General features: G+C 40.4%; 1 protein-coding gene across 10 annotated transcripts in view; it reads left to right on the top strand.

Moving 5' to 3' along the window:
* Nucleotides 1-7,867: 7,867 nt before the first annotated feature.
* Nucleotides 7,868-24,609, top strand: part of BCLAF3 (BCLAF1 and THRAP3 family member 3) — a 59,002-nt gene continuing 42,260 nt past the window's right edge. For 4 of the 10 annotated variants that reach the window (XM_042975328.1, XM_042975326.1, XM_042975330.1 and 1 more), the window contains exons 1-2: nucleotides 8,177-10,366; nucleotides 22,696-22,770. In XM_042975328.1, the coding sequence (XP_042831262.1) occupies nucleotides 22,730-22,770 (41 nt within the window). In that variant the 5' untranslated portion in view covers nucleotides 8,177-10,366; nucleotides 22,696-22,729. The other 6 variants (XM_042975323.1, XM_042975324.1, XM_042975322.1 and 3 more) reach the window with 6 other exon arrangements.

Below are 24,609 nucleotides of genomic sequence, written 5' to 3'. Positions count from 1 at the left end.
AGTTATCAGCACAGAGCCTAATGCAGGGCTCGAACTCACGAACTGTGAGATCATGACCTGAGCCAAAGTCAGTTGCTTAAGTGACTGAGCCACCCAGGCGCCCCTAGCATGCGACTCTTAATCTGAGGGTTGTGAGTTTGAGCCCCACGTTAGGTGTAGAGATCATTTAAAAATAAAATCTTTTTTACAAAGTTCATATTAAATGCTGTTGTAGTGGCTGTTGTGGTGCACCACCTAGATGGACCTCCTCTTTAAGACTGAGGTATTTGTCCTTCCACATGCTGGAGGTACAGTTGCTGAGGCTTGTTGGTGGAGTTCCTAAGAATTGCCTTTGACTGAAGGAAACTACCTTACTAAGGTTAAACCCCCTCATTTGAGCAGCCTGTATCTAATGGATAATTTGGGTGTACAAAAATCCTTGCCTCAAAGTGAGACAATTCAGAAGGGATGTCTCACTTCAGAGGTCCTTGTACGTTCACTTGAGTCCTTTGTTGAGGCTGCATTGCAGCCCAAGATTTCCCTCCTGCTTCCTCCACTCCCCTGTTCACTCCCCATGCACCTCCTGCATGCTAACTGGTCTCAGCGTCTATTCCTGGAGAACCAGACCTGAGCTAGCTAGGCATTGTACTAAGGGCTTTCCACGCATTCTCTCTCCAAACCTTAGGAATGACTTTCTGAGATAAGCACTGTTGTTGCCATGCTCACTTTACCACGAGAAAGCCTGAAGTCCTCAGCAGGTTTGGGAAATTTTAAGCAGCTTCTGTAATAGCTTTAAAGGTTCATATTAGGGGTTCCTTTACCATGAGGACCAAGACAGGTGAAGTTGCTCATGCAAGACCCCTTACAAGCAGGAAGCACACAGCTAGGCTTCAAATCCAAAGTTTGCTTTCCAGCCTGTGCTTGTCCAGGCCCACTACACCTCAAAGTTTCGCTATGGGAAATCACACAGATTCAACCCTTTGAGGCTCTTGCCAATCTACACATCTTGTAGCTGTATTTGCAAGTTTCCCAGTTATTATTTGTAGTTGTAATGGGTAATGAGGTCAGATCTGCTGTAATGTATTTTTGTATTATAGTTTGGGATGAGACATTTATTTGCATGATTCTTTGATTAATGTCGGCGTCTCTCACTGTAAGCTTCTTCATAGCAGGGCTGCCTAACTGCATAATATTCCTACCACCCACTACAGGTATTCAGTAAGTATTTGTCAGTGAATAAACACAGTTGTTACTAAGGAAATCTATGAATTAAAATCCATGTCCTCTGATCTGCAAAGCTTTCTGCCAGACCCACATTCTATCATGAGATAGATAGCAGATTCTCAAAGACCCTAGTTTTTGTGTTTGCTTTTGGATTCCTCAGCACCTACAACACCCAACTGTCCCAGAATAGCCCCACCATAAATCTTTGTTAAATGAATGTTTTTTTAAATAGAGAATAAGCGTACCAGATGGTTCCAAGGCACGTAGCAGAAATTGGCGTCAATATTAGGGTATTTATTAACCATATATAATATATGACAAGCTCCAAAGGCAGCTCAATGACATCAGGATTCTGGAGCTGCACTTCTTTGAGTGTCTTGGCTTTAAGAAGGTTGCTGTGGCACCAGCATCCCGTCCTCATGCCACTGTGGTCAGAGGCGTGAAGATGTTCGTGGCAGACTGCTGCTCCTTGTTCTGCTCCCTCCTTCTACCAGAAGAAAACCCTTTCCCAGAAGCTCCCAGCAGATCTCTACTTCTCCTTGGCCAGTACGAGGTCTTATGCTGACCCCTAAGCTAATCACTGGCCTAAGGGAAGGATGATCATGCATATTACTTAAGGTAAATGCTAGCTACTGCTTTTTTTTTTTAATGTTTATTTATTTTGAGAGAGAGACAGAGACAGAGCATGAGCAGGGGAGGGGCAGAGAGAGAGGGAGACACAGAATCCGAAGCAGGCTCAGGCTCTGAGCTGTCAGCACAGAGCCCGACGCAGGGTTCGAACCCACGAACCGTGACATCATGACCTGAGCTAAAGTTGGACGCTTAACCGATGGAGCCACCCAGGCGCCCCAGTAATGCTAGCTTCTATAACAACTACCCCTCAAAGATGCAGAATGTCTCAGATACAACAGAACTTTTTTCTCCCTCATGTGAAGTCCAAAACAGATGTGGCTTATTATAACTCTCCTCTAAGTGGAACTCTCCTCTAAGTGGTAATTCAGGGAACAGGCTCCGTCCATCTTATAGCTCCTTCATTTTCCAACTTTATCATATCTTTCTGCATCAAGCCCACAGAATAGGGAAAGAGTATTTAGAAGATACATTGCTTGGCAACCAACTTGGCCTCTAAGGGACACACGCCATTTCCACTCATATTTGGTTGGCAAGAACTAGTCACATGGCCCCACATAGATAGATGCAAGGGATATGTAGTCCCAGGCTGGTTTGCTTCTTCTTTTGTTTTTAATGTTTATTTATTTTTGAGAGAGAGAGAGAGAGAGAGAGAGCGCTCACGCGCACACACGAGTGGGGGAGGGGCAGGAGAGGCGTATAGAGGATCTGAAGCAGCCTCTGTACTGACAGCAGCGAGCCCGAGGCAGGCAGGGCTCACGCTCGCAAATTGTGAGATCATGCACGACCTGAGCCCAAGTGAGTCGCTCACCCAACATAACACCCCAGGCGCCCTCTAGCTGGTTTGCTTCTTACCAGAGATATTGCTAACCCTGTGCTTTCCAAAAGTTCTGGTTATACCACTTCACTTTTACAAAAGACCTACATTCATACCTGTTTTCGCTAACTGAAAGAAATCAGAAAATAATTTTCACTTTTGTGAAAAAAGCTGTTCCCACCCTAACGTAGGTCTTTCATGAAAGTGAAGTGGCACGATGCAAACTTTCCGAAAAAATGGAGGATACTCTTGGCTGTACGCTATTTTGGCTTAGGAAAGTTTTTATAGGAAGTTCGGAATGAAGGGGAAACCCGTACCATGCAAGGGGGAGCACAGGTAATTTGGTATATAGTTTGCTGTTTCTGCCATGCCATAATTAACTTAGCCAGAGTTGTCTAATGGGAATATGATGTGAGTAACATATGTCATTTTCAGTGTCAACTAGGGGGCCTGGGAAGAGAGGGGCAGTAAGTATTTTTATTGCATCATAAAATCTACCACAGGGCCCATTATATTCTCTTTTTCTACTAATCTAAGAAAGAGTAAGAATTGGTGTGAAAAAGCAGAAGAAACTGTGAGGGTACCTAATAAATGTGGAGTTAAACAAGTCAGATTTATCAAGCAAATGAAATTTTTGAGAGCTTAAGAACAGAATTGGCATCTGGGTTGTACCAGGACACAAAAACAGACTGCTTATTGTGGGAAGATATATATTAATCAAATCTACCAAGGATCTGGGGGAAGAGCTTCAGGGGAGGGGCAGTAAAGATTTCAATAAGGAAGAGTAATGAAACTTAAAAAGATTTTGTAGTAAAATTAAGTTTTAAATCTAACCTCACTGTTCCTTTTTGCCTTGCATCAATGTAGGTAGTCCATATCAAAATTTTTTTCAAAATAATTTCTGAGTTGTGACATATTTTAACACCACAAATATTATATGACTTTCAGAATTAGGGCCAAGCCACTTCACATATTAATTACAAAAGAGTTCATGAGAAATAATTTATGGGCCCAGCGAGCTGGTAGTAACTACCGAATCTTGTTCAGGAATTTGTCGTCAATCTCAGTAGGAAAATAGACATAAAGACAGTGACTAGAATGAGTAAAAAGGGGTCTGTAGCACAAGACTGTCAGAAAACATTTTCCTCCAAACAGTATAAATCATTTCTGTCTGCACTCAGTTGTTGCCAAAGCCCTTAAAAAAGTAGAGGTAAAGAAAGGACAGCGTCCACCAAAAAAAAAAAAAAAAAAAAAAAAAAAAAAAAAAAAAAAAAAAAAAAAAAAATTGCCCATCTCATGGCACAGAAGAAAAGGAGGAGGAAACAGGGCTGGGTAAGTGTAATACATCGAATTTCATTTACAATATTAAGCAACCCAAGTCAGATACTTAAGGAAAGAGAAAACTCACCTGGTTCTGGAAGTCCTGGGTTGTAAGGGCTAATGCAGATGCTGAAGACATGACCAACACAATACAGACCATCTATACAAAAACTATGAGAAAAATCTGTGCAAACAGTGTTGTCAAGGGATGAGAAAGCTATTTGTCCTACTTATTCCTAATTATCTAATTCTCACATCAGCATTTAAAAAAGAAAGCTGTACAGAAGGGCAGCTAGAGATACATGTCAGGGCAGATGGAAGTTTTCCCCAGAAGCGATGCTCCTCCAAAACATGACACGACAGTGAGCACTTGCTCTGAGTCTGTATTAGTACCTGATTCATTCTTTTTTAGTTTGACTTTTTTTTTTAAACGTTTATTTATTTTTGAGACAGAGAGAGACAGAGCATAAACGGGGGAGGGTCAGAGAGAGGGAGACACAGAATCTGAAACAGGCTCCAGGCTCTGAGCTGTCAGCACAGAGCCCGACGCGGGGCTTGAACTCACGGACCGCGAGATCATGACCCGAGCCGAAGTCGGCCGCTTAACCGACTGAGCCATCTAGGCGACCCATGACTTTTTTTTTTTTTCTTGTTTAAGAATTAGTAGTTTAAAAACTCCCACGGGGGCGCCTGGGTGGCTCAGTCGGTTGAGCATCCGACTTCGGCTCGGGTTAGGATCTCACGGCTCGTGAGTTCGAGCCCCGCGTCAGGCTCTGTGCTGGCAGCTCAGAGCCTGGAGCCTGCTTCTGCTTCTGTGTCTCCCTCTCTCTCTGCCCCTAACCCACTTGCATTCTGTCTCTCTCTGTCAAAAATAAACATTAAAAAAAATAAAAATAAATAAATAAAAATAAAAACTCCCACGAGAGAGAGCCAAAGCATAAGAGACTCTTAAAAACTGAGAACAAACTGAGGGTTGATGGGGGGGGGAGGGAGGGGAGGGTGGGTGATGGGTATTGAGGAGGGCACCTTTTGGGATGAGCACTGGGTGTTGTATGGAAACCAATTTGACAATAAACTTCATATATTGAAAAAAAAACTCCCATGAATTTCAACAAGCCTCTTTGTCCATCTTATGGTTTATAGGGAATACAAGCCTTAAAGAAGTAGTTCTCAAACCTGAGAGTACTTCAGAATCCCCTGGAGGGGCTTGTTGACACTGTGCTGAGCCATACCCTCAGTTTCTGATTAAGCTTTGAAACAGAAGCTTTAAGATGTTGTGCATGCTCCCACTCTTGCTCCTTTTCTTCTGATATGACACCAAGAATGTCTCAGAGAGGGTCTATTCCTTCAGCCTGGATTCCAGACAGAAGAACAAAAGCTGACCCTGGGATGGGCTTAAAATGTAAGTGAGAAATAAACATTTGTTGTTATAAACCACTGAGATTTTGGGATTGTTTTTGTAGCATAATTTATTCTTACTAATACAGAATCCTTGTATTGAATAAGCATACTCAGCCTTCAGTAGCAGATTTGGCTTTGCAAAGAAAAATAAAATAAACGGAAAGGCAGATAATAACCCATTTCTGTAAGGCTTGTTTTGTATATGTGTGCATGTGTGTTATTCATATTCATATATACACCAAGAGCTTTGTGACCTAGTGCAAGCTACTTAACCTCTCTGCCCACACATGTGAACAGCAAATAGGGCGGGGGCCATCTGCTTGTGTTGTCTGTTAACCAATAAGTCTGAACCAAGATCACTTTGTTCAAAGACGATTCAAAGAAAAAAAAAATACACACACACACACACACACACACACAAACTAAACATGGAAAGGAAAGAAGAGCGTGTTTATGAAAATGATTGACTACAGAATCCAAAAGAGAAGTTTTATCACCAGTTTATCATCCTTTTGCAAGAAGGTAAGATGAGATGCAAAGTCAATCAGATGATTTGAGAGAGAGAGAGAGAGATAGTGAGGGAGAAAGGAATGAAGTAAGGAAACTAAAATCTCAATGATAGAATTTAAATAAAAACAGAAGCAGAAATAATAATGCCTTGGGAAACCTTATCAGTAATACTGAAAGCCAATTTGAGTTCTACAGGTGCCAAAAAAAGATAAAGAGATGAAAATAATAAAACAGAGAACAACCACAGATAATTGTTCTTCCTAAAAGAGACCAGAACATATGGAGCAGAAACAATTCCTGAAGGTAGAATAGAAGAAAACTTTCCTGAACTAAAGCCATATATATGCAGATAAAAAGGTCTCACACCTCTTAACCAGACAGAAGGGACAATCCGTGCAATGGAGTGGAACCAAAAGCAGTATTCATCTTAAACTGCAAACACTTCAGTACGGCCAGAATATTGAGTACAAAGAGGAGGGAGGCTAGACAAGTTAAGTATGAACCAGATGATGAAAGGCCCTGTATATCTGAGGACTTTTCTCTGCAATGCAGGAAGCAAAATCATGTATGAAGACAGGAAAATGATCATGGTAAAGAGAATGGTAAGAACAAAGCAATTATTGGAAATGAGAGAGGTCACATAAAAGAGGCACCTAGGTTTTGGCAAGTATCCATAAATTTGTAGTGACATCATTCTGTTACAGTTGTGTGGTTTTTTCTTCCCAAGCAGTACTTGAAAACACAGATGTAGGAATAGCAAATGCACATAACTAGAGTGTGTTAAGGTGGTGGTTTGGTGTTATGACGTGTCAAAAGGCAATTCAAGGGGCTCTGCTTATAAGAGTGGTTGAAGTGAAAGGCCATGGACTTTTAAGTCAGGTAGAAGGTTCACAGGATATGTGAAGTCTGTGGTCTTTGAAGAACAAGTACACCGGAGTAAAGGATAGATAGGACTGCAAGGATGAGGATTGTGAGTTCAAATAAATAGGATTTGAAAACTTAAGGTTTCAGAGATGGAGCAGCATAAAGCGATGAATGTCTAGATTTTCTAGAATATGTGCCTGAGAATGGGTGGATAAGTACAGTAGAGGTAAAGTCATCTAGGTTGAGGACGTTAGGAAACATGGCTCAATCATGGGCATTGGACTCATTGGGATGATGGCTGTAATTCAATTCAGATGGAGATGAAAATTCTAATGCAGTCAGCTGACAGTGACAAGGGAGGGTAAAAGGTGATACTACCAGATGAGGTGGACCCTGAAAGAGAAATCTTGTCAGGGGTAAAAAATATATCAAGGTGTCAAGTGAGAAATGCTCTGAGAGAGAGGACATACTACCTTAGGGGCTGGTGGATGGAGTGTGGGAGGAAAGAAATAAAAAAAGCAGACAAATATGAGTCAGTATTTTCAATTGGATAATGGGGAGGTGTTGGTACCATTAACCTATTTGGGAGTCCCAGAGGGGAGGTTTTGTTTTCTGGATAGAAACTTAATTTGAGGCCACGGGGAATGGATAGAGGCTTAGAAGGCAGGGAAAGGCTACAGAAGTGCAGGTTCAGATGGGCTGGTTCTGGAAGAACCTCGAGGGCCAAGCCAGGAGCTAGAGGGCCGAGTCTCATCTGCTCCACCACCTTTGCCTCCCGTGTACAAGGCTGGAAGGCCCACGGGACCAGGCTCCTGCCCCTGGCTGAGGGATAGGCTCCAACCCCCAGGGTCCCAGGACCTGGAACGCCTGCTTCTTTCCTGGTGGACAGGAAGCAGACTGCACATGCGCCCTCGACAGAGCGGCAGGGATGGGAACGACCGGCAGAGGGCGCAGGAGCTCTGGCCGGTGCACCTCGGGCGGGGCACCCTCGTTGGCAGGGAGTTGAGAGCAGGGGTCGGTGGGAGAGCCGGCCGGCGCGAGGCCGCGAACAGTGGGCGGGGCCAGGGTGGGGGCGGGGCGAGGCGGTTCCGGAAGGAAGTGGTTCCGGGTCCCGTGGCCCGATGGTGGTAGCTGTGGTGTCGCTGCCGTGGGAGGTGGCGACCGTGTGAGGGGCGAAGCCCGAGGGGCTGGCGGCGGGGGCGGCAGCGGCGGCGGCGACGGGGTTGGTGGCGGCGGCAGGGACTTCCTGGCCGGGTGAGCGGCCCTTGGGGGGCGGGCGGGGCGAGGAGGCCCCGGCCTGCAGGGAGGGCGTGTCCGTCGCTAGGGAGGGGCGGTCTTGGGGCGGCGGGTGGGGCGGTGGGTAGGAAGCCCGGGCAGGTCTCCGACTCCCGGGGGACAACCCTCCCCCCCCACCCCCCCCCCCCCGCCTTGGGCCCAATGGACTGGTGCCTTCTCAGGTGTGGAGACCCTGGCACCTGCTGCCGTGGTCCTGATCCTCTCCTGTCGTCCGGCAGGCTGCGGCCCTGGCGGTTCGGAGCAACTGTCATGGGGACCGGGGGTTGGTGTCCAGGGACCGTGCCCTTGTCCCTGAGGCGGACCGGGGCGCGTAGCCTGCGGGACCCGAGCCGAGGAGACCCTGCTTTGTCCTCCGGAGGCTCTCCAGCCGCGCAGCGGCATCTTCTTCTGGTAACGTCCAGAATGAGTCGTGAAGGATGCTCTTTGTCCTGCATTGCAAAGTAAAACTTGTGTTTTTTAGAAACGTTATCTTGAAAATTGGCGCATCTCCTGTGCTTTTCTAAGGTGTATTAGGAAACTGGGCCAGTCACTGTCAGGATTTTCGTATCGGCAAGTCAGGAGGAAAAGAAATGGGAGAGAAACTTATTCTCCCAAATATTTTCCTGCCGAGTCGCTTCTCTAGCTGCCCTCTAGATGATTGCTTCTTTTTTTTCTGAAACAAAGTAAAAACTACAGGTAGAAATCACTAAGGTCTGTCTGACGTCTGACCCAGCAACATTTTTAACATTTTTTCTGAATGAGAACTGGTATGAATGAAAGACTGGAATTGAAAAGGAAACGTTTTGGTGGGGATTCACAATGAGTGCGTTATTTTTCAATGGTATTTTAATGCTTATGTTAATAATGCTTTATTTTTAAATAGTATTCTTAAAAATAGCTACAAAAAAATGTTTTTTTGAAAGTCCCTGTTGTCGTTTCAGAGCCCCTCCTTTAAAAGCCTTACTAGAAATACTTATGTATAGAAACGTTTAGTGACATTTGTTTATTTACAAAATTTCTAAAAGATGCAAAAGCATGATGAAGAAGATAACAGTTTCATCATTCCAAGTAACCATTATGAGTATGGTTACACTGGGTATACATCTCCATTATCTTTCTATGCAGAGATGAGTGTATGGATTTTTCTAAAGTGGATTCTCTATTGTAACCTTTTTTCCCCCCTGACTTCATAGCATGCCATTACATGGCTGTCATAATTTATTTAGTTGGTTGTTCCATTTTACACTACTTAAAAACATTGTTGAAGAAATGTAAAATCTGCACAACCATGATTACTTCTTAGTGTACATTCCTAGATGATAGAATTGTTGGGTTTGTCTTTTTAAAAATGTAAATTACTCGATTTCCCTCTGGAAAGGATGTGCGATTTTCCCTCCCACTAACAATCTGTGAGTATCTTTTTCTACACCCTAGCAAAAGACAACATTTAAAGGATTTCTACTGGCTCACTTTGGGGCCATTTTTGTTCTTCTCTCCAACCGAGTACAAGTATCATTCTCTAGCTATCCTTTTTTTTTTCTTATTTGTTTTAGCAATTCAGTTTCTCATCTTTTATTCCACTTTTAACCGTCTAGTAAAGAATGGTTATGCAGGTGAGGCAAAGGCATCATAGAGTGAACAAGAGAGTTGTACTCAGGACTTCCTTAAATATGAGTGTCTCTGATTACCTTGCACAAACCACTTACCTTTTCTAAGGGACTGTTTCCTCAACTCTAAAAGTAGATATTATAGCGCATTTGCCTTGCGTTTCTTACAGGGTGGTTTTAAGGGTCAAATGAGACATTTATGGAAAGTACGTTTAAACATACTCTGTCTTGTGGCCAATTATTGCTATCTTGTAAAAATTTCAGAGCACAAGAGCTTCTTGATTTTTTAAAGTAAATTTCTGAATTCAGAAAAGCCATTCTGTGATACCATTTGCCCCACTCTCTTTCACTTCTTAAATTCGAAGTTTTAGATTTCTGTCCTAGATTATATTCAGAATGCTATCAGAGTTATGAAATTAGGTGAATGAATGAATCTACACAAATGTTGAAGGAGCAAATATTTAAAGGCACTATATATAAAATTGAGGGGGAAAATATAAAGCTAAATAAAACACAATCCTTGGGATCATGATAAATAAAACATAGTCTTTGTGCCCTACAGGCTACAGAAAGAATGTCCAGGCAGCTAGAAGGTGGAAAAGCTGCTTTCCAAATTTAGACGGCAATTTTAGATGTGATGCAGGATGTCAACTATTCTCAAGCATGCTAAAGTCCAATTCTGCTGACCGAGCATCTGCACAAATGACCAGGCACTCTTGTCAGGGTCATCTTTCTGAAGGTAGGAATTGCAAGTTGAAGAGGTGTTAGTATTGGAGTCTGAGAATCTGGATTCTGGTTTCAGGTCCTTTACTTGGGACAGATTGGTTACTTCTTTGTGGCTTTTTTTCACCTATGAAATGAAGGTAATTCCAGCTTCCTCGGGGGCTTGTTTTGAGGATTAAATGAGGTATTTGCTAGACACTTAGTGAACCAGAAGGTACTAGCCCTCACGAAGTCTTTTTTATCCACTGAAAACTTAGCATCTCAGGGAAAGAAACCAGATCTCTTACAACTTTGTGTGCCTGCCCCCTACTAGTCATTGGCACTTAGTAATGTTTGCTAAATGAACATAAAATATATGACTGCTGATAGAAATTCATTCTGGACCATTGAAGAAGGTAATATGTAAATGTGGGATATTGAGAGAAATTGACTACAGTATTGGAGTTGATATTAAGGAATCAAAGGAAACACTGAACTAATTGGACCTAGGTTCATCTCTACTGTGACTGTCATTCTATGTTATATCCCCAACACCAGGCACATAGTTCATCCATATCAACAGTAAACCTATTCCCTAGGACCTCCCCCCCCCCAAGGCACAATCCATTTTCTCTCCTTCCCTTCCAGTCAGCCTGTTAGAAGGAGTTGTTAATAATTGGCTTTCTTAAGTCTCTTTACCTTCCACTTAGTCCTGAAGCCACGTGTTCACATTTTTTTATTCCTTTTATTGGATCTCTATGCAGCTTTTGCCATGAAAGTCTTTCTTGAAATATTCTTTAGTGTATGAGATTCTATGCTGTAGGGTTCCCTCCTTCCTCAGAGGATGTCCCTTCTCAGTCTCCTTGGCTGGTTCATCTTTCTTGAAAGGTTGATGTTCTGTAAGCTTGATCCTGCTCATGATACACCAGGTCTGGAATAATTTATAGAATATTGAAGCTATCTGGTGTTTGAAGGTTTGGTAGAATTCTCCTGTGAAACCAGCTGGGCCTGATGCTTTTTCAGGGATATTTCTTTAATAACTTTATTTTTTCTATGAAAATTGGTCTCTTTAAGCTTTCTAACTCGGGGTCAATTTTGGTAATTTGTATTTTTCTAGCGAAATACCTTTTTCATCTGAGTTTTCAAATTTATTAGGTAGAGAGGTACAAAGTGATCTCTTCTGATTTAAAATTTTTCTCCCATTTCAATGGTTGTTTCTCCCTCATTCTGTTTTATTTTTGTATATTTGTGTTTCCCCCTTTATTCTGAATCATGTTATATAGTGGTTTATCTCTTTTAGTTTTTTCAAAAACTACAGAATTTTAAATTATTACTTGGATCTAGTTTTCTGTTCTCTTGCTCATTCTCTTCCTTGGCTTTTATCTTTATTATTTCCTTCTGCTTTCTTTTGGTTTACCTTGTTATTTTTTAGGGTTTTTTTAACCTTGGAACTGAATTTATTTATTTTTATTATTTCATTTTTATTGATAAGTATGTTTAGAGCTGGATGCCTGGTTGGCTCAGTGGGTTAAGTGTCTGACCCTTGACATCAGCTCAGGTCATGATCTCACGAGTTCGTGAGACTGAGCCCCACCTCACACTCTGTGCTGACAGTGCGGAGCCTGCTTGGGATTCTCTCTCTCCCTTTCTCTCTGTCCCTCTCCCGCTCACATGCACTCTCTCTCTCTCAAAATAAATAAACTTAAAAAATATGTTGAGAACAACAAATTTTTCTTTGATCACTACTTTAAATGCATCCCATAGAATCTGATAGGTAGTGCTTTCATTGTCATTCTAGGTGGAAGGGCTTTTCTGTTATATTTGTTAGTAAATTCTAGGGTTTTTGCCTTATGATCAGGGGATATTGTTTGTAATATTTCTGTTTCATGGCAGTTGCTGATGTTTTCTTTGTGACCTAATAAATGAGTACTTCCGGTGAATGTGGCATGCGCATGTGAGAAGAAGGTATATTCTCTAGTATGAGACTGTAGAGTTTGACAAATATCTTTAAGACTTACTCTGTTGATTATGCTGTTTAGATCTTCTGTCTCCTTATTTGGGGATCACTGCATTTTCTAACATACCACTGACAGTGGATAATTAAATCTTGTATTATTAGTGTGTTTCTATCTATATGTTGCCTTGCATCTCAAGTAGTTTTTGTTTCATAAAGGTGGTTGCTATGTGATGTTCATATGAATATGTGTATTTTTATGTGTGCTGTCTAAATCATGGATTGTGGCTTTCAGCATTAAAGAGTGTCTTTTCCGGGGGTGCCTGGGTGACTTGGTTAAGCCTCCGACTCTCGGTTCTTTCTATTTCTGTCCGCCCCGCCCCTCCCCCCCCCCCCCACACTGTCTCTATGTCTATCAAAATAAATAAAAATAATTTTTTAAGTGTCTTTTTTTTTTTTTTGGTCACGATGAATGCTTTGGGGCTTGAATTTTGCTTTGCCTGATTCCACAGATGCCACTCTTCTCTCTTTTTATTACCGATTGCCTGGTATACTTTGGCCATCCTTTCATTTTTAACGTTTCAACATCACTTTGTTTTAGATGTGTCATTTGTATAACTCCTTGAGTTTTGTTTTGTGAGCCACATTGAAACTCTTTATTTTAATAGGTGAGTTAAACCCATTCACATTTATTGTTAGGACTAATATATTTGGCCTCAACTCTATCATAATATTTTGTTATCTTTATTTGCTGTTTCTTTTGCTATGAGGTGTGTTTTTTCCTCTTGTATTAAAAAAATTGGGGAGCGGTATTTAGGAAGGTTTGTATTTTTGTTCTGATGGTTCATTTTTTGTCCTTGTACCTCTGTAAATGCCCTTACTCCCCTGTTTGTTTATTTAACCTTTTGTGTGTGTGAGAAAAATACATCGTATTCATGAATTCAAAGTAGATTGATGATAGGCATCTGTGAGGGTTTTTATCTACCTCCAGCTCCTCACTGAAGAACTGACTGATCATAGCCACTGCAGCCAAGAGCATAATGCGTGTTCTGGTCCCCTCAGCTCTGGCTTCCTCTGATCTGCTGATCCCCCTTTTGTTCTGTGAGCTCTGACTTGGTCCTGTTCTGTGCTGAGATTGTGGCTTCTTTGTTGCAAAGGCTTTCCTGGGATATTGTTTGCATTTGTAAATGCTGGGTTCCTATTTAGTGTGAAATTTTTGTTAGTTGATTTTGTCTTTTTTGGTAGCGTCTTTACTGAGATATAATTAACATACCACACAATTCACCCATTTAAAAGTGTACAGTTTGGTGTTTTTTTGGTATACTTAGAGTTGTGCAGCCATCGCCACAGTCCAATTTTGAAACGTATTCATCATCCCCAGAAGAAACCCTGTGTGTATTCTCTCCAGTGCCCTACCGCCCCACCCAGGCAACCACCAGTCCGCTTTCTGTTTCTCTGGATTTGCGTATCTTGAACCTTTTATATAAATGGAATCACACAATATGCAGTCTTTTGTAACTGGCTTCTTTCCCTTAGCATAACAGTTTCAAGATTCCTCCCTGTTTGACCATGTGTCAGCACTTTATTCCTTTTTATGGTCAAATAATGTTCAGTTGTATGGGTATACCACATTTTGTTTATTCATTTATCTCTAAATGGACAGTGAAATTGTTTCTACTTTTGGCCATTATGACTAATGCTGCTATGAATATTTGTGTATAAGTTTTTGTGTGGACATATATTTTTATTTCTCGAGTATATATTTAGGAGTGGAATTGCTGGGTCATATGGTAACTGTGTTTAATTCTTTGAGGAACTGCCAGACTGTTTTCCCAAACGTCTGCATCATTTATATTCTCCCCAGCAATGTATGTGGGTTCCATATCTCTCCATACTTTCAGCATTTGTTATTATCTGTCTTTGATCATAGCCATCCAGTTGGTGTGAAGTGGTGTCTCATGATTCTGATTTGTATCTTGCCAATGGTTAGTGATATTGGACATCTTTTCATGTGCTTATTGGGCATTTGTAGATCTTCTCGGGAAAAATGTCAGTTCAGCTCCTTTGCCCATTTTTAATTGGGTTGTGTTTTATTATTGAATCGTAAGAGGGTTTTTTGTATGTTCTAGACATAATCCTTTATCAGATATGATTTGTAAAAAGTTTTCTCCCATTTTGTGGGTTGCCTTTTTGCTTTCTTGATAGTACAGTGTAAACATTTTAAATTGTGATGATGCCTGATGTATCTATTTTATCTCAAGTTTATTTTATTTTTATTTTGAGAGAGAGTATGAGTAGGGGAGGGGCATAGAGAGGGGGGAGAGAGAGGATCACAAGAAGGCTCGGTACTGTCAGTGTGGAGTCCGACGCAGGGCTCGAACCCACGAACCTGTGAGCTTATGACCTGAGCTGAAACCAGGAGTTGGATGCTTAACCGACTGAGCCACCCAGGTGCCCTGTTACCTGTGCTTTTGATGTAATATCCGATCCAATGTCATAAAGATTATTTATCTTTATGTTTTCCTCTTATAGTTTTAGCTCTCACATTTAGGTCTTTGATCCATTTTGAGTTAATTTTTGTATATGGTGTGAGGTAGGGTTGAACTTTATTGTTTTGCTTGTGGATATCCACTTGTCTCAGCACTGTGTGTTGATTTGCGTAACCCCTTAATATATGATTTATTAGGTGCCCCCCTTCAGTATGCGTTAAGCCCATCTATTGCCTATACAGTAATGACCTTTTTACCATTATTTTCTTTTCCTGTCTCTTCTCCCATTTTTTAGTGTAGTTTTTCTACCTTGTCCCAATATGCCACAATTTTACATTAGTCTTTCACCTTCATCCTCATCTTTCTTTTAAAGTCTTACACATACATTTACATATTTTTTAATGCTCAACATCGGTCCTTTGCTGTCATTTTCTCACTCATAATTTGGTTAGATGAAGCTCATCTTCTAGTAGATTTCTCAGGAAGGGCTAGTTAAATGCAGAAATTCCCTATGTTCTTGTATGCTGAAAACTTTTTTTTTTCTATAGCCTTGATATATGAAAGTAATTTGGCTGATAAAAAATCCTTGGTTCACACTTACTTTCATTGATTTTATTTTATTTTTTTATTTTAAATGTTGATCCATCGTTGCTTTGCTTTGTGTGTTAGTTTTGAAATATCTGATGATAGTCTAATTCTTTTGGAATTATAGGTTATTTATTCTTTTTACATAGAGGTCTTGAGGATTTTATCTTTATATTTGAAATCAAATAATTTTTACTAGGCTTTGTTTCAGAATTGATTGTTTTGAGTTAGTTTTCCTAGGTATCTGGTGAGCTCTTCATTGTGTAAAGTCAGGTATTTTTCCATTTATGGAAAGTTTTCTTGAATTTTAGTTTAAAATATTAGTTTAATTCCATTGTTTCGTTTTCCTTCTAAGAGACTACAGTATTACACATATTATTCCTTCTTTACCTGTCTTCTTTTTCCACTACTTTCTTTCTGACTCGTTCTCTCTCTCTCACTCACTCACTTATTGTCATTTTCATTTTTTTGGTTTTCTTGTTTTTCTTCAATGTCTCTTATCTGAGTTGATTCTCCCTTGGACACCTTGTAATTTATTTTTCACTTCTGAGGTAATGTAGTCTTTTTTGCCCATTTTTTCCTCTGAGTTCAGTTAACTTTTTTTTTTTTTTTGTAATTTCACTCTGGGTTTTGATCTGTTTCTGTTCTTAGTTTTTAAATTTCTGATTCAACGTGAGTTTTTTTTTTTAATATATCCTTAAATGCTTTTGGATATATTTAATTCTGCTTGGAGTATAGACTTAGAGTTTTTTCTGCTTCGGTTTTTTGGAGAGGAATTTTCCTCAGTTGAAGAATTCTCTTTTTTAACTTTCTTATAAACACGTGGAAATCATTAGACTTGAAAAATTTTGCAAATCTCATGAGTATGAAATGGTATCTCGTTGTTTTAATTTTATCTTTCTGATTAGGTAGGGTTGTTTATCTTTTCATATTTATTAGACATTTATGTTTCCTTTTTATTGTAAACTCAAAGGGTAGAGCTGCCATTTACTGAGGTGGGGCAGAGACTATAGGAGGAGCAGATTTTGGAGGGAGGTCAGGAGTTTGGTCTTGGACATGTTTACAGCATCCAATAGGCTGTTGGATATGTAAGAGTGCAGTACAGAGGATAGGTGAGGGCTGGAGATAGAAATTTGGGGGTTATTAGTTTATGAAGAGTATTTAAAGCCATGAGACTAAATGAGAATATAGACTGGGGAGAGAGTGTAGACAATGAGAGGTCCGGAGACTGAAGTCATTGTTTAGAGGATAACTGGCTTCACTATTTAGGGTTCAGAGTGGTGAAGAGGGAGGTGGGGAGAAACCAGTAAAGGAGACAGAAGGAATTTAAAGGTAGGAGGAAAACCAGGAAAGTGTAGTATTCTGGAATTCAAGTGAAGAAAATGTTTCTGGAAGGAAGGTATGATCGACTGGCAAGTGCTGCTGGTAGATCCAGGAGGAGGAGGAGAAATAGCTGTTAGATTTAGTGACATGGATTTCATGATTGATCTTGACTAGAGCAGTTTGGTGCGGTGGTGGATTAGAAGGCGAGATTGGTGAGGGGCCAAGCAAGAATAGGAGAGAAATCAGAGTGACTGTGGTATATAGGCAGCCCTTTGAGGAATTTGGTTATAAATGGAGAAAGAGGATGGTAGTCCCAGGAGGATGTGGTTCTGGAGAGTTGGGAGCTTCACCAGAGGGAAGTTGTATGGTGATGGGAAGGATCTACTGAAGAGGGGGAGATGCTGTGGGAGGAAGAGGAAAATTGCTGGAGTTGGGTCTTTCAGCTTAGTTAGAGGATGTGTCCACTGCTGTTCTGGGAGAGATGGCTTCTTTTCGCACCAGTGTCCTCATCAGCATCTTCCTTGGAGTGAAAGTCTCTGCTGTCCAGTCGTCTTTCTGTGTTCAAGGGCAGATGGGTTCATTCACTGCACCTGGCCCTGTACAGTTCACTCTGAAGTAGCAGCATAAACCAATGTATCTACTGTTATTGACATCACCTTCTCCCCAGTAACAAACCCTGCTGGTGTTTAGTCTTTTCTTTCTCTCTGTCCATAAATTTTAGAAAGAAGCTGGTTCCTTTGATGAATTTTGCTAGTCACAAATAAGTTAGTTTAAATCCAAGATTGGCACATTTTTTTTTGCAAAGGACCAAATAGTAAATATTTTAGGCTTGGTGGTCTACATATAGTTGCTATTACATATTCTTCTTCTTTTTTTTAACAACGCTTTAAAAATGTAAAAACCATTCTTAGGTTTTTACTCTATGGTTTAAGTGAACTCTCCTCCTTTCTTATCCATTAAGCTCCTGAGCCCATACTTTTCATTACTAGCTTATGTGCCCTAAGCAACTGCAAGCAAAGTTCACTTTTTAAAAAGGTTTTATTGAGATATAATTTACAGGTTTAAAGAGTGCAATTCAGTGGTTTTTGGTATGTTCGCAGAGTTGTGCAACCATCTTCATAATATCTGATTTAATTTCAGAGGGTATTCATTGCCCCAAAGCTAACTTTTTTATAGCTTTGAGGTATGATTTATATGCAATAACATTTTTGAGTGAAGTTTGAATTTTAATAAAGCTAATTTTAATATTATCAAAGGAAAATACCGTTTTTTAATGTTTATTTTGAGAGAGTGAGCGTGAGAGCGTGCGCGTGTGGGAAGGTGAGAGAGAGAGAGAGAGAGGGAGAAAGAGAATCCCAAGCAGGCTCTACACTGTCAACACAGAGCCTGATGCGGGGCTTGATCCCACAAACCGTGAGATCATGACTTGAGCCGAAATCAAGAGTTGGATGCTTAACTGACTGAGCCACCCAGGTACTCCTCAAAGGAAAATATTCTAAGTAATACTTTTGTTTTTGAGCCCCACAGAATTACTAAATCTTATTTTCTCCCACGGGACCCCCACCTTTTTCTTTAAGCCATTAGTTCTGTATTCCTTGGACCAACAGCATCCATATCACTTGGGAACTTGCTAGAAGTAAGGCTCACCCTTGGGGTAGGGCCCGGCAATCTGTGTTTTAACCAGCCCTTCAAGTGATTCTGATGCACACTGAAGTTTGAGAGCTGCTACTCTAAATTCTGTTGCTGAGTGGAATTGCTGGGTTATGGCATATGAGCATGTTCAACTTTAAATGGGTACTGTCACCTCCTTCCAAATTGGTTAATGCTCATGTATACTCCCTAGCAGTATATGAGAGTCCTTATTGTTCTACATCCTCACCAACACTCCAGAATGTGCAACTTTGATTTTTTTGTGTGGGTGTGGAATGGTTATGATCTTAATTTGTGTTTACTCAGTTACTAATGAGGTTGAATATCATTATGTCCATAGGTAATTTGAGTTTTGTGTTCTATGATATGTTGCTAGGAGTTTTTTGCCTATGAAAATAAATATAGTTATGCAAACAAATAATCACAATGTATTGAAATCATCGCAGAATAAATCTGGAATTTCCAAGAAGGAAACTCAGGGGGAAAATAACAAAGTCAAGGAAAGAATCCCAGGGGAGATGCTGGTCAAACAGTCCTGAAAGAAGATTTGTCAAGTGGAGTGAAGGAAGACCATCTGTGTGGTATGGTGAACATGGCCTTATCAGGGAAAAGCAAATAGTGTGGTGTGGTGGGCTAATAGAATATGTGGAGGAAAAGACATACATAAGGCTGTGGGAAGTGTAGGAAACGACTAGATATTTATGTTTTAAGTTTGTTTAATCTTTTATTAATTCCTGGGCATGTGGGTTATAATTAGTTTGGATGGGTGTTTTTCCTTTCCTATTACAAATGGTGATATAAATGTGTTAGTATATTTAGTTGTTTTTTTTCCCTTTTAAATTATTGTCTTAAAATATTAAGTTTAAATTAAAATTATTAGATTAAAAGAAAGTGGGCATGGGGCACCTGGGTGTCTCAGTTGGTTAAGTGTCTGACTCTTGGTTTTGGCCCAGGTCATGATTTCATGGTTCATGAGTTCAAGCCCCACATTGGGCTCTGTGTTCACAGTGTGGAGCCTGCTTGGGATTCTCTCTCCTCCTCTCTCTCTGCCCCTCTCTCACTCACGTGCACTCTGTCTCTCTCAAAATAAATTTTAAAAGATAAAATAAAAGTTAAACATAGAGTTCTTATATGACCCAACAATTTCATGCCTAGGTTTATACTCAAGAGACGTAGAAACATATGTCTCCATAAAAACTGATACACAGATATTCATAGCAGCATTATTCATAGTAACCAAAACTATAGAAATAACTCAAATGTCCACTGGGAGAGGAATAAATAAATAAATAAAAGGTGGTACGTTATGCAGCTGTAACAAAAATGAAGTACTGATACATGGTAAAACAGGGATGACCCTTGAAAATGTTATGCTAAGGCAAAGAAGCCAATCACAAAAAAAGCACATATTGTATGAGTCCATTTATATGAAAAGTCCAAAATAGGCAAATCCATAGAAACAGAAAGTAGATTAGTGGTTGTCAGGGGCTAATCAAAGGAGGAAAGGAATGGGAAGCAACTGCTAATGGGGTTTCTTTCGGAAGGAATGAAGTGTTCTAAAAATAGATTGCGGTGTTGGTTCTGTATTTCTGTGAAAATACTAAAAAATATTAAATTTTACACTTTAAATGAGTGAATGTATGGTATGCAAATTGTATCTCAAAAAAAATCTGTTTTTTTTTTTTTTTTTTTTTTTTTTTTTTCAGAAAAATAAAATGGAGGGGCACCTGGCTGGTTCAGTCAGAAGAGCATGCAACTCTCGATCTCAGGGTCATGAGTTCAAGCCCCACAATGCCTATAGACCTTACTTCAAAAAAATAAAAACAGGGGGCGCCTGGGTGGCTCAGTTGGTTAAGCATCCAACCCTTGATTTCGGCTTAGGTCGTGATCTCACAGTTCATGGGATTGAGCCCCACAATAGGCTCTGGGCTGACAGTGCAAAACCTACCTGGGATTCTCTCTCTCCTCTCTCTGCCCCTCTCCTGCTCTGGGCTCGCTCTCTCTCTCTCTCTCTCTCTCTCTCTGTCTCTCAAGATAAACATTAAAAACAGTGAAAATAAAAAACAAATAAAATGGGAAAACAGATTACTTTCCAGAAAAATTATGCTTTTTCATCATCACCAGCAATATTTGGTGTCAGCCACCGCCCCCCCCTCCACCGCCCAACCCTGGGATTTTTATTTTTGTTCCATTTCATAGATATGAACTGATACCCAAAGCTTCCTTAGTTAAGTTATAAACTCCCTCAGTAGAATGTAAGCTCCAGAAGACAGGAATTTTTCTCTATTTCTGTTCATTGCCGGATCCCCAAAACAGTGCCTGGCAAATAATCACTCAGTAATATTTGTTGAAGGAATGCATTTTGATACTTTTAATTGGATAATTTTCCCCTTTACTGTCTTAATTTCATAGTACCTGTGAACCAATTATTCTTACTAGCCTCAATTTCTTTTTGGAAAGAGGCAGTGTATAAATAAATGAATAGAATTGAATGTCCTTTTGATGAGTGATCTGGTTCAAGTCCTTTAACCTTGTGTGCTTTTTCTTCTGAAATTCATTATAGCAGTAGTTTGCAAATGTATGACTATGAGGATCCCCTTTTTAAATAAGTGTCCACACAATAGTAGTTGTACTTTTTGTATCAATCAATGGAAAAACTACATACAAGAAGCCATTTATATTTTAACATTTGCCATACTGTCTTCAGAAATTTGCAAAATAAAGGTTATAATATATGAGACATACATTGATTCATTCCATAGCCTGTGCATGGTGGCTCCAAGTATTATTCATGGAGCCATGGCAGTAATTTTGAAAGCCGCCAGTAGTTTGGGGCCAATAAGGTGGGAACTACTTAATTATAGTATCAGAACTAAGGAGGGGGGCACCTGGGTGGCTCAGTTAGTTAAGCATCTGACTTTGGCTCAGGTCATCTCATGGTTCATGAGTTTGAGCCCTGCATTGGGCTCTCTGCTGTCAGTATAGAGCCTTCTTCGGATCCTTTGTCTCCCTCCCTCTCTGCCTCTCCCCTGTTCTCTCTATCTCTCTCTTTCTTAACAATAAATAAACATTAAAAAAAAAGAACTAAGGATTACTGACATTTAAATAGTAGCTACTATAGAAGATTATGCCCTAATCACATATTTTAAAAATTTGGTTCCTAAAGCTATCAACTTCTTTTAAAGCATTAATATTTTAAAAATCAAGTTTCCATGCATTGCTTGTTTTACCAAAGAATCGGCAACACACTAAATGTTTAATCATGCTTAATTAAGTTTTGGTATATTTAGTTGAAGTTAGATAGCAGTTTAGTACTATAATAAGGTATTTTAATTCTTATTATCCAGCAGTTTAAAAACAGGATATCTCATCAAGTATTCCTAAACTTTTGTCTGTGCTTATATGAAGTATTTATGTACATGGTGAAAGACAGGAAGGTAGTAGTGATTCAGATGGAGCAATTCTGGGTATTTCCTCCTTTTGGAACACTTATTTAGCAGTTGCTGTGTGCCAGGCACCATTCTAGGTTCTTTTCATGACTTGACTTGACTCAGGGGTCATCAAACTACAGTATATTTGACCTTTGGGGCCTCTTTTTCTGTGGCCCGTGAGCTAAGAATGGTTTTATATTTTTAAAGAGTTGTTGTATTTGTTATCTATTTAATTTGTTGAAGTTTATTCTGAGAGAAGGGGGGAGGAGCAAAGAAGGGGAGCGAGGATCCCAAGCAGGCTCCATGCTGTCAGCGCAGAGCATGACTCAGGGCTCGATCTCACACCCCAACCATGAGATCATGACCTGAGCTGAAATCAAGAGTCGGATGCTTAACCAACTGAACCACCCAGGTGCCCCAAGAGTTGTTTTAAAAAGAAAACAAAGGGGTGCCTGGGTGGCTCAGTCAGTTAAGCGTCTGACTTCGGCTCGGGTCATGATCTCACAGTTCGTGAGGTCAAGCCCCACATCGGGCTCCATGCCGACAGCTCAGAGCCTGGAGCCTGCTTCAGATTCTGTGTCTTCTTCTCTCTCTGTTCCTCCCCTGCTTGTCCTCTCTCTCTCAAAAATAAATAAACATTAAAAAAAATTAAAAAAAAAGACAAAGATGCAGTAAAGACCTTATTTGGCTCACAAAGCCTAAAATAGTTACTATCTCGCCCTTTATAGGACAAGTTTGCTGACTCCTGATTTAATTCATTTTATCTTCACAACATTCCAATAAAGTGGGTCCTATTATTATCATCCCTGTTTTACAGATGAGGAAACTGAGGCACAGAGAACTTAAGTAACTTTTTTGTTGGTGGTATTCACTGCTTTTAGAGCAGATTGCAGGCTCTTTTCTACAAACTTGCTAATACTGTGTTTCTTTGCAGTGTAAAAAGTAAATAGTGGCTCACATGTCAGAGGATGGCACGGTCACGCTCTAGATCCCCCAGGTGGAAACACAGGTGAGCAGTTCTTAGTTTAGCAGAGTTAGCTTGAGTTTGAGATGTGCTTTGACTTTCAAGTTCAGTAGTACTGTAAGGAACCTATTTTAATAAGCTCATGGGACCTGGTTATTCACAGTAGGTACTTTACAGTGATAAAGGTTGTATTGCTAGGTTCTAAAAGTTGACAGCTTTCTTTAATTATGGATGGCAGCTCAATTAATCCATAATAAGAAGAAATGCAATGGCTACCTCAAGGGAGAGTGAGAAACATCTTCAAGTGTTACATTTTTTGCATCAGTAAGTGGTTTAGAACTCTCCAGTGGTTTTTTTTGTTTTCATAATCATTATCTCTGAAAAAATTGGGAGTTGGAAAATCAGGAGTTACCTATTTCCTCTTCTTCATGGCAGAATACTTGAGTTTTGAATAACTCAGGTGTAGTTGAACTTTCCTGGTTGGTAGTATCAATAGTATATACATATAATTAGATTGGAACGGTTCAACCAGTATTCATCATATACCTGCTACAGTTTCGGGGCCTCAAAGGCAAATGACATCTCCCAGGACCTCAGCAGGCATGCAGGTCGGCTTGGAGGTTGGCACCATAGTCAGCTATGATACTATGGGAGAAGTGCAGTGCTACTGACTGGGACAAAGTATTCTGGGTCCATGGAGAGGGAACGATTCTGCTTTTATGGAGGAAGAAAAGGGGATACTAAGTAAGTCTTCAAAGAAGAGATGGAATTTTACCTGGTCATATAAGGATGGGTAGAATTTCTAAAGGTGGAAAGAAAGAAGAAAAGTATTCCAGTTAAGGAGGGCAACAGGAGCAAAGGCGCCAAGCTAGGAAAGTGACTAGTATATTCTAGGACTTTAAAAAAAGGACCATAATTACATACTTAAAAAGCAGACCAAAACTTTTCATGTTAATACAACTTGGCCATTGTGCTTGTTCATTATGGTTCTATAATGACTTAACAGTTTTCATTCTGTAATTCACAAGACCAAATTGTAATGGGAAGGAGCTTCTGGAAAAAAAAGGGAACATGAACATAAACAAGTGAATGATTTCAACATGGAGGGCATCAAAGAGGTTGCTTTGTTTCACCCTTTTGTGATAGGCTGGATGAAGGGGCACAGAAGACTCTGCCAAGCTTAGTGCCTGATTTCTAGATTCCTTCTAAGAATTCTTGGTCAGTAACTGTAAAAGGTCTGATATTTTACCTTACTTGCAAGCTGACATATCAGCCTGCCATGGGCACTGCTGGGTCAGAGACAAAGGCCTGTATTAATCACGGTCCAGCAGGCAGCCTGGGCCTCACATGCCCAAGTTTCCCTTTCTCCCCAGTCTCCTGACGGTGGGTACTGCAGAGTAAAGCAGTGAAGTGACAACACAGCTAAGGAACGCAAGCCTCATCAGGGGCTACAAGCAAACCCACCCAGCCTTTGCCTGGGAGGAAACGTATCCTGAATAGCAAGCAAATTGGCCCTCTTTCCCTGAGGGAGGCCCCGTCTCCATCTTCCCTGGCTATGGTGTTTGGAACAAAAGCTGTTAGTGCCTCTGCTTACCAAGCATGCAGGATGCAAGAGACCCATGGAGAATTGTCTCCCAACAGACTCCTCAGATCTCTTTTGTTTCTTTAGGAGAACTGAAAATGTTAGTTACCATTCCAGCAATCTCCTTCAAAGGAACAGGACTTTATAGAATAAAACCCCTGAGATGAAATATAACAAAGCAATATTCACTATGAGGTAAGGATTAAAGTGAGAGGTTGAGTATTTCATCCAGTCTGGAGGACCTCTGTCTCTGGCTGCCACCTTTTCTCCTTAGTGATGGAAGAGATGCAGTCTTCCAGAAA

Source organism: Panthera tigris, chromosome X (assembly GCF_018350195.1).
Source record: "Panthera tigris isolate Pti1 chromosome X, P.tigris_Pti1_mat1.1, whole genome shotgun sequence".
NCBI classification, from domain to species: Eukaryota; Metazoa; Chordata; class Mammalia; order Carnivora; family Felidae; genus Panthera; species Panthera tigris.
Note: the sequence above shows the minus strand (reverse complement) of the source record. Positions and strands in the feature narration are given on the sequence as shown.